This window comes from Musca autumnalis, unplaced genomic scaffold, assembly GCF_047663935.1.
Source record: "Musca autumnalis isolate F117 unplaced genomic scaffold, ASM4766393v1 scaffold_2, whole genome shotgun sequence".
NCBI classification, from domain to species: Eukaryota; Metazoa; Arthropoda; class Insecta; order Diptera; family Muscidae; genus Musca; species Musca autumnalis.
Genome location: NW_027411755.1, coordinates 74,826,931 through 74,837,861, shown reverse-complemented (window position 1 = coordinate 74,837,861; position 10,931 = coordinate 74,826,931). Strand labels below are relative to the sequence as shown.

The following is a 10,931-nucleotide window of genomic DNA, read 5'->3' as shown; positions in this document are numbered from 1 at the left end:
CGGTTAATTTAATTGTCCATAGTACATGTCTCTTTAGTGAAAAGCTACTTTAAGGATATTTAGAAATCCCACTCCTAGAAATTAGTGGTTGTTACTAAACAAAAATCAGCACTGAATGAAACACCGTGTCGGATGTCTTGGACAGAGATTGTTCGCAATCTTGACTGTTATTTTCTGCAAAGTCGTTATAATTTTATGATCTTACCTAAAACCTAATAGATGGCGACACGCTTGAAATGTTGACTCAGGACTGTAAATTAGGAAATTGAAAACTAGGAATAATTGCTTTTGGCAATAATTTGGTCGGTGAGATTGTCCACTGTTTGTGGGTTTGTATGGTGTAAGCTTCTAGGTAGGGGTGGCGTTTGGCCATTTTTTTGAAGACAGATACCTTAAAAGGAATCAATCGAGGCGTTCTATCGTTTTTCAGGTGGGTATTTTATTCATGAAGTAGATCACAACCCGGCAAACAAATGTTTACTTTGAAGACGACCTCACCATACAGTCACACGGAGTTGTCGATTAACAAATTTTCGTTTTTTATATCTTCCACCATATAATGGAGGGTATCAGGCATGTCACAGATTCCGATCGGAATGGTTGCAATTCCGAAATTTCATTTCGATCGTTTTTGTCTTAGCTTCTTTAGATTCCGATCGATTTTGTGAAGTCAAAAAACTTAATTATCTATTTTAAATGCGAAATTAAATGTAAATTTGTTAACAAAACAACATTTTAATTATTTCTAAGTGTTTTTAGAGTGTTTTAAAGTGGCAGATTTAAACAAAATAAAAATACAATTCCGTTTGCAAAATCAAAAGTGGTTTTATTCCGAAAAATTCTTCGTTTTTCGTTTTCTGAAGAAGCTAAATACGGAATCAATTCCACTTTCGATCGGAATTCGTTTCTGTGACATGCCTGTATATTAAGATGTGCAACTCCTTGAATTAATCACTTTGTATCCCACAAAGTATAAGTATGTACATGATTAGATTTAATTCGTTGGGTCAAATTTGTTATCAAATGTTGTCCATAAAACTTTTAGTATTGAAAATGGGCTATATAGGACCACGATTTGGTATTGCTTCTATACAAATTGCCGCGTCGACGCTTTAAATAATTTTAAAGTCCATACTTCCCGATATATGTGCCTGTACCAAATCGGCAGATTGCGCGTAAGCCTTTCCAAACATACGGTGCTTCAAAATACATATGTATGTACACATTGGGCAATGGATTGTGGTCCGGTGCAAATGTTTTCATATTTTTCTCATAACAAACAATTTGCAGTGGTAAGAACGTCCGCCTTACCCTTACCAGAACATCGAAATTTTTGACGGTAGCAAATCCTTTTAGTGCAGTGTTGACTGGCATTTCCTGAGTATTGCAGCGACGAAAAACCTCTCTACAAGCGGTGTCCTAAGACACTATCTTAAACGGATAACTCACTGTTTACTCCTATTTTTTGCTTCTTTCTTGGGACTAAGATTCATTAGAGTATTTAAAAAGAAGAGTACACGCTAGTACCGATGCTTGACTCAAATACTTCAACATTCTCATCAACTGTCCATAGAATCAACCACAGCGTCCATTATTACTGGTTCCACCTTGCCTTTCGATGTGAACCACTAGTATTTCTGTGTTTCTGGGAAATTATAGATATATCAATGAAAATTTCACTTAATCCAACCCAGTCTACTAATAAAAACAAAGTACAAATTTAGTTTTTGTAAAAATTTTATTTTTTTGTTGCTTATGAAAGAAATGAAATGTTAAACTTTCCAAAAATTATCTTAATCCTCTTACAGATTTAGAAAATAGTAGAAGCAATCCAAAATTGATGTATAAATGTGCAGAGAATCTGAAAATAATGACTTATATTTAACATACATATACATATATAAAAATATAATATGGACTTCATATCTTTTGAAAACCGTATTTGTTTTTTTCTTTGTATAACATAACAAATTTAGATGGAAATTGTGACATGACCAAGCCGCTTAACAGGTATACTAAGTGTAAATATGTTGTGAGAAGAAATTCTGTGTGCGAGTGCTCTACAGCAAGACGCTTAGCTTTCATCATCTTCAATTTTAGGCGCCAAATAATAACGTATATGACCCAAATCTTGAATGCGATATTCAACCACCAATGGCACATCTGCTGACATGGACAATTGTACCTGGCCGGACAAAGGACTAGCCTTGGTAAAGGCATTTAGGTAACGACAGGCAAATGTAAGGGTGACAGGCTCTTGCATTTCAATAATGACAGCTTCCTCTTCCTTATCTACGCTTGAAGTTTGAGCCAGTTTAACATTGGCTGAACCAACATCACCGGATGCAGAGAACTTTACACCCTCCTTTGTACAACATATAACCATAGATTCACTGAATTGTGCCAAATCCCTGCAGATGCGTGCAAATTCCATTGAAGGCATACGCACAACACACGAATAGTCTGTCTCGGGAATGCCCAAATGTTCTTGATCGAGATTCATCAGTTTCATTTCATAGTCGGAGACTTTTTCATGATTGGGTGATTCGAACATAAAGGTAACAGTGTCGGCATTATCCTGCGCCTTAATGGTCACTGTATCATCGTTGTTGGCACATTTCAAGATCTTTGCCATGCTGCCTAAATTCATGCCCATAGAAATGTTGCGATCACAACGGAATTTATCAAATCCATCTGAACGCAATGTTAAGGACACCAACGATACATGGGAATTGTCCATAGCTTGCAGCTGTCAAAGAAAAAACGTGGATATAATTGATATTTTTACTCAATGCATGAAATTAATGTTCTTACCTGGATTCCCGAATCACTGCAATCAAATGTGCCTTCATTTAGCAAATCTTTAATGGCGTCCAAGATCTTCTTGAGGATGGTTGCACTTATTAAACGAGCTTCAAACATTTTGCAAATTTATTTTTATTTACACAGTAAACACTTTGTAAAACGTTGAGTTATTGTTTGCTCTTCTTATTCTCACACACAAATTCTTTGATCCGCTCCTGTCGGCTTTTATTTTTAAAGTGTGCTGCAGCTCCGACGTGTATTGCAAAAATTTGCTTTGTGAAATTTACAACACGCAATTGACAGCAGACGCCCGGTGTTTTGGCGCGAACTGTCACACAAAAATTTCGCAATTTTATTCTTTTTTGGGGACCTCTGGCGGTAAGTAGCATATAATATCGCAATGTCATTTATAAGCTGGATACTTAAGTTGTGACGCATACAGTTTTCTTTCTAGACATGATGACTCACAAGTTGACAACTACAATTTAATATTGTAATTTAAATATTTTTTCGAAAATTTTCTCATAAATTGATAATAGCTGGTTTATACTTATGCCCCGAAATCCACTGGATTTCACCAAATCCTGAAATACACCCCGTTGTTTACACTTATTTTTTTGTTGACTTCAAGTATATCACAATAATCAAGGTAGATGGATATGTGCAGCTGATCGAGCATGAATTTTCAAAACAAGTTTTTGCAAATTTAATTTGCCGTTAAAAATATATAGAATATATAGAAATTGACTGCTTTATTTCAAAATTCATCGTAAAATTGTGTATATGTACATATGTCATAATTCATGTGTGTAATACTAACAAATGTATAACAAAAAATATTTTATCGTTGAAGCATCAAAATTAGAAGTTTTGATTGATAAATGGTCTATCCCAGAACTGTAAGAATCTACAAATTTTTACTATTTTTTGGTCAACATAAAGGATAAATTGCAGGTTCTGGAACACTTATGCATGTTCCACTAATACTACTTGCACTATTTTTGTCTCGCTTTGTGTCAGAAACGCGTTCCCCTACTAAACTCGCACTTCTCTTTAAACAAAAATGGAACAGAATAAAATGTTCTGCTATAAAATTTGGCCGAGTATAAACTAGCAGATTATTTGCTGTCATCTGATTGCCTGATACGTTGATTTTCACATTTCTGCTAGAGTTTTTGTAAATTCTGCCATTTTTCCATTCCGGCACTGCTTGAACGAATTTGTATAGGAAAGTATGTATCTTTTGTCATTTCGCTCATTTGCTAATTTTACCACGAAAAAAGTACAAGAACACAATGAAAAATTAATATTGTAACAAAGTTATTTATTTTTTTACTTTGTTTACCAATTTTGATATTACAATTGTTTGTTGCAGCAATTCACCATATACCTTGTTTATTGTGATACGTGAAAAGTGTTGCAACTTTCGGTACTTTTTTGGGCAAAAACAGGGTTGTATATCATGAGTACTTTGATTTCGATGTTGATTTCGCTGAAATCACGAAATGATATGATTTCATTTTTGTATGCAAAATCAAGGTAAATTTATACCCCGGTTACACTATTTAAGGTTACCCAACTGGGTTTAATAGATCCAGTGGGTTAATCTGTGCTGGTTGCACTTACTGCCTGTCATGGTACAATAATACAGGTAGCATTATCATGCCAGCTGATGGTAACATAATGTGTCAACTGCATTGAATTGATGTCAAATTTTGACACCTTATGTTACCAACAATTGCCGATGCGGCTACCTGTGTATTTGTACCATGCTGCCTGTTCCTGTATGTCGAAAGCATGGTACAATTAGAAAGGTAGATGCCTAGGCGAATTGCTACAACAAAGCAACTTTTTGTGTAATGTAAACTGTCAAAATTTTCGCCAAATGGTCTCTTCTTGTCTCTTTTTATCGCTTGTGTTTGTCTATAAAGTGTAGACATGCTATCTCTTTCTCACCGAATCATATGGTTTTTTGTTTTGATTTTTCATGGCGAATTCCTAGTTTTTTGACGTTTTAGATTCGATCAGCTGGGCCGAAAGAATACTTCCAAACTCGTGTGTGTTTTTCAAATTTGTTTTTTGTTTTGAAGCAAAGGCAAAGGTATACATATATCGAAAACTAAAGTTTGGACGCCTTTCATTCGCACACTTTTTCGTTTCGACATACAGGCTGTTAGCTTTTCGAGGATATAAACTGTCAGCTGATGTTTGTTTACGTATACATACAAAATAACATATAAATATGTATCTAAAAAATAGTTTCCAAAAAATTAAATGGTAACTATTAATGCTTTACAACAAGTATTTCAACAGTATTGTGATTGATTGGAAAACAAAAAATATGGGACAAAATGCATAAATTGTGAGCAAAGAAAACATTTACCGAAAATGTAATAAAGTCGTGTTCTACACTTGTACGATTTCTCGTATGAGATATTGTCCCCTCTTTGCTCATATTAATATGTGTGTTCGTTTACTCAAAATTTGTACAATTTGTTACTGGATGCTGTTCGTTTACTCTTCGGTGCAATTCAAAAGAGCTTAGTCGTTTACAAGAAGTTACTGGACTTGTACAAATTTGTACAAATTATTGAGTAAACGAACACACCTAATATATTTTAAACGCAGGGATACATTTTTGTATAATGGTATTTTTTGTTAAAAAAGTGTTTAAAGTAAAAAAAAAAATAAATAATTTAATGATTTTCAAAAAACTTTAGATTTATAAAGGCCATAATATCTCATACGACCAATCGTAAAAGTGTAAAACGCGACAAACTGTTGTAAAAACAGTTATGGCCCCGGCACATACGGTACGTTGTGCGTCGCGTTACAACAGCCACATGAGAACTTCAAGAACAAACTTGGCATCACTTACATTTTTTCATGTGGTTGTTGTTTCTAACGCGTGACGCAACGCACAGCGTACCGTATGTGTCGAGGGCTTTACAAATTTTCGTACTTTTTGAGCATAGTTGCATTTTTTTGCACATACATCGAATACAGCACTACATTTTTGATGGATTTGTGCCGGATTTAAAATAAACCCAGCCGTTAGAAGATTTAATTTTTGTATGGCAAATCTGGTCAGATTGGTTTACATTTACGAAATCCGCTTTCAACTGTCAATTCCTTTGTGTATACGTCAAATGAAGACTCATCTGAAATCCATTGGATTTCATTTGACGTTTAAGCAATGGAATTGACAGTTGAAATCGAGTGGATTTCGCAAGTGTAAACCAAGCATAAGCAAATTATCCTAGTTACTCTACACCCAAAAATGGCACACAAAATAGCCCATAGCCCGCTTTTGTCACTGGAAATGGGCTTCCTTGGCAATCATGTCAATTCACTAGTTACAGGTAATGTGGCGTGTAATATAACTCTTGTGCCAGACACTGAAAATAATACATGAAAATATTTTAGCTTTTAGGAGAGAGCGGAGGTGAAGGAGCTCCCTTTCTCCCTTCTTACCCATAAGCTCAAAACATGTTCATGAAAATTTTCATAGTGTGACACAAGACTAAGCTGTGTTCCTTTACTTACCTGAGGTTACCATTTTTACCATTTGTTACTATTTTAAAACTGGAAGCGATTTTTAAGAGAGTGAGAGTGGAGAGAGAGCGTAAATGGCTTTCTCTTCTACCACAGGCACGGTTGCCACCGGGCAAAAAAATTGTCAAAAAAATTTGGCATTTCGTTTGTTACACATCGAACTATGCATCGAAAGTCCCAATTTACATTGGGCGAGTTTACTTGCGGCAATTGTCATTTTGTAGGAGAGAGAGGTGAGGCATATGGTAACCCTTTGCCTCTCAGCACCCTCTCTCACCTACAAACTGACAATTGCCGCAAGTAAACTCGCCTAATGTAAATTGGGACAAAGCTCTGTAAAATGTATATATTCTAGATCAAGGCATATTTATATAAGGTAAATGCATGAATTACAACAACATTGTTGTTATTAAAAATTTATTGTCAAAGAAAATATTGAATAATGGGGGCGTTGTAAAAAAACATAAATACATTTTGAAATAAAAATATAATAGAACAAATTTGCAAATGCAAATATAAAGTATACAGAACTGTCGCAGATTATTGTTATTACACGTTTACGATGAAAATAAATATTTTATAGTAACAACTTTCCATGTTTCAAATTTCATGAGTACACCCTATTACATTTTGAAAACCAATGGTATGTTCCAGTACTGCAAGAATCTACTAATTTTTACTATTTTTGTTGATAACATAAAGGAAAAAATGTGCCTTGTTCTAGATTAGCATGAAATATTGAAATCGAAATAGATATTTATTATTCTCGCTTATAGAGTTGCATGAATCCATTATATACATTTTTTTAAATGCCACGGCTACAAAAAATTGCTAAAATTGTAAATCGAATATTTTTGTAATATTTTTGACTGTAATCCCCATAGAACGTACATCCCGTTTTTCGACATTTTAAAGTTATAGCCACAGTATTTATATGAAATATCTAAAATTTTGTATTTGGCCTCTGTTGGGTATACAAACAAAACATTTTTAGATCCAGAATTTCAGAAAATGCATGTAACTCCGCGTAGACCCTCTTTAGTATACCAAAATTCATATCTCGACGAGATAAGGCGATTTTGAGATCTGTGTCCGTCCACTATAAATTTTAATCAAACTGCAGGCCGCAATAGTGGACCAATCCTCACGAATTGTATGGACGTCGGGCTCACACCAGAATAAAAACGATCAGCTTTTGGGGGTGATCATGAAATATTTAGGGACCAAAAAAAAAAGCTTTTAATCCGATTTTGTAGCGGCTATGTAAGTCGATGACGGTCTGATCGTCGCGACATTTTAAGTATAGTTTGGGATTACGACGTTGAAGAAGCCTGCCTTAACATGATGATCAGATAATCTTTAGCGGGTGAAACGAAATAACAGTTTTGCGGCAAAATTGGTAAAATTTTTAGTATAATGACTATATCTTTATAACTGGAAGATATGTTCCCTCCAAAGTTATATTTAGAAAAGGAACTCATGACCTTTTCATTGGTAATTTGGTAATTAGTTTTCGCTGTTGTTTTAAATTATTTCTACTGAGCCACCATAGAACGTACCTCCCAATTTTTTACAAATATTGAAGGTTTTAGCCACATTATCCAACTTATGTCATGTTCACACGAGCGTTTCAATTACGTTGTTCGCCTGTCGAACGACGTACACGAATTAAGCCGTTTCCACGACACCATTCGTAATTAACAGAAACATAAACAAAATTTCCTTCATTTTTGTTTCCTTGTTTTCACGAAAATTTGAAACTAAAACACATAATATATACATTAAATGAATAGCAAAAGCAATAGACTTTCCTTGAAACGTATCTTCTATATTTAACTACACACATTTCTTTCATTTTTTCCATAAATTCTGAATAATTTTGTATTTTCAATATATTTTTATATGTTTCTATTTTCAAAATTATAGAGAGAGAGACATGTCAAAACAATGGTTGTGTATACCGACTTTCAGTTATTTGTTTCCTTTTCTTCTGATTTTTTACGCGGTTTTGAACTAGTGGACAAGAAATGTGTGTGGAATTAAGAAGGAAACATAACCTTCTTCTTTCTGCATCTATATAAAATGTTTAGTTCATTAATTTTCATTTATATTTTTTCTTTTTTCTAAAATGTTTGTGTTTTCAACAAATTTTTCAATTTTGAATTTAGACATGTCATAATTAATTTTTTCGATAAATTCTCTCATTTGTTAGGGATGGGACTTTTTTATTCGTCGTTCAGAGAGTATTTCTAATCGAACAACGTAGAAAAATCGTCGTTCGTTCATAGAATTTTGTGTGGGGAAATAAGTAATTTATTCGTAGTTATGGGTCGAACAACGAATAGAGAACGAACGACGTACCGTGGAAACGGGCTATTATCAAACCTTAAAAAAGTTACCAAACCAAAAACGAAGTTACCAAGTTACCAAGCCTATAAAAAGTTACCAAATTTGGTAATATTCTACCAACTGTGGCAACCGTGACCACAGGCTACCAGCAAAATTTCTGCAGGTAAAAAATGGCAGAACTGATTTTTCGACTTTTGTTTGACGATTATTTCACAATGAAAAAGATTGATTTTGTATGTTTCTTTTTGGCATTGCTGCCAGATCTACCATTTTCCGTTCCTTTACTTTTCTGGTAAAAAAGTTCATGAGAGAGCAATTTTGTCACTTTTCTCTTTTACCACCCTTACCATTAAAAAGTAAAGGAACAAAGCTATATTGACTATTTTATAGCAAAGACATAGAACTGTAAAGATTGGACATAGTGCATAATGCAGTTCAATTTTGCTATTAAACCATAGAGGGTGTTTATGTATAACATACAACTAACATAACACGACGGCAACAAAAACAAGCATAACATAATTTTATGTCACCATATTGGAACATAACATTATGTTAGACCTCCAGCACCATCTGCCGATGTATAGTAGCAATGTAAATGTCCCATCTTGTTATATTTTATGTCTTTGTTTATAGACTACCGATGGTCCGTGTTTAGACACACAAATTTCTCGGGAAAATAAATTCAGTTTTTAGGCAATAGGGGGTAGGAAAGAGTATTGAGGAGCTCTTTCCTCTCCGCTCTCTCCCAAAAAAAATCAATTTACTTTCCCGAGAAATTTGTGTGTCTAAACACAGACATGGATAGTGTAATAGACAATTGGTCTGTTCCAGTACTGCAAGAATCTACTAACTTATACTATTTTTTCCGATAACATAAAGGGAAAAATGTTATCGTAGTAAAAAATAGTAGCTTCCTGCAGGTTCTGGAACAAAGCAAATGTTTCTCTCTTGAAATCTCTTTTCAACATTTGGCCTGTTCCCGTACTTTATAAAGTCGTAAAAGTTGTAAAAGTCGTAAACGATTTTCATATAAATATTGTGTACGGGAACGCAAAATCTGTAAAAGTGGTAGAAATTGTAAAAACTTTTTAGTTCTGGAACAGAGCTATTATTTGTTTTTTTTTAAGGGCCAAACCTATAGCTCTGCGTGTTGCGTGTGCGTTCAAAAATACAAAATACATGTACTTCAATTTGAAATACATGTATTTTGTTTTTGTATTTTGGAATGCACACGCAACACGCAGAGCTATAGGTTTTGCCCTAACAAAATAGAAAAAATTTTCTGTCATTTTGTTTGTTTATTCATAATTAAAAAATTTGTTGATGCGTTTGTTGTGAAAAATTTAAGATGCAAAAATAACGTGTTACCAGCTAAATCATAAGAAGGATGAATAATTTAAGAAGAATATTTATAATATATATGTGGTAAGTATTGATACATATCTTGACACAATTCATTATCGCGTCATTTCATTAAAATTCTATATGTTTTATTTCAGGAACATTTGAATGATCTGAAGGACCCACGAGAAAAACATTTCAAGGACCAAATAAACATAAGACGCTGTATCAAGTAGTCATACACTAGTTCCAGTATCAAGGATCAAGATCTATATGGATACAAGATTATATTATGCTTTGTGAAATAGTTGCACTACATGTATTAAAATAAAGTGTGGCTAATGCATATATGCATTAACCGATTTATCTGACTTCAAGTTACTAGTATTTTTGGCTATCATTTCTGACTACCGAATTGACTGTTTACCCGTAATACACTGAGGAGACAGTTGCCTTTCACACGACTATCGAATTGGGTTGTTACTGGTAATGCAGTGAGGGGACAATTGCCTTTCACATGACTATAGAATTGGGTGGTTACTGGTAATGCGGTGAGGGGACAATAGACCCCTTCCTATGGCATCCCCATGTTAAATTCACCAGTCTATAACATTGCTAGAAGATTGGGTGGTAACTAGGGGTGTTTACCAGCAGCCAGCAAAATTGCTAGTCATTCCCTAGTTACCCGAACAACTGGGGAGTTACAGAATTTCACTACAGACCCAGCAAAATTTGAAGGAAGACTGGTTCAAACGAAGTCGTGAAAGATCCGATCTTTTCATTAGCATTTCAACCAATGCAATGGAAGTTGTGAAAGAACCAATCTTTTCATCAGCATTTGAACCCTTGCAAAGGAAGTCGTGAAATTCCATCGATCC

General features: G+C 34.3%; 1 protein-coding gene across 1 annotated transcript; it reads right to left on the bottom strand.

Annotated features, from left to right (window-relative positions):
• Positions 1 to 1,719: 1,719 nt before the first annotated feature.
• PCNA2 (Proliferating cell nuclear antigen 2) lies at positions 1,720 to 3,160 on the bottom strand. The gene is made up of 2 exons (XM_073965802.1): positions 2,815 to 3,160; positions 1,720 to 2,749 (listed from the first exon to the last, which is right to left on the bottom strand). The coding sequence occupies exons 1-2, from the start codon at positions 2,920 to 2,922 to the stop codon at positions 2,075 to 2,077; spliced, it is 783 nt and encodes a 260-aa protein (XP_073821903.1). The 5' UTR covers positions 2,923 to 3,160; the 3' UTR covers positions 1,720 to 2,074.
• Positions 3,161 to 10,931: the final 7,771 nt, after the last annotated feature.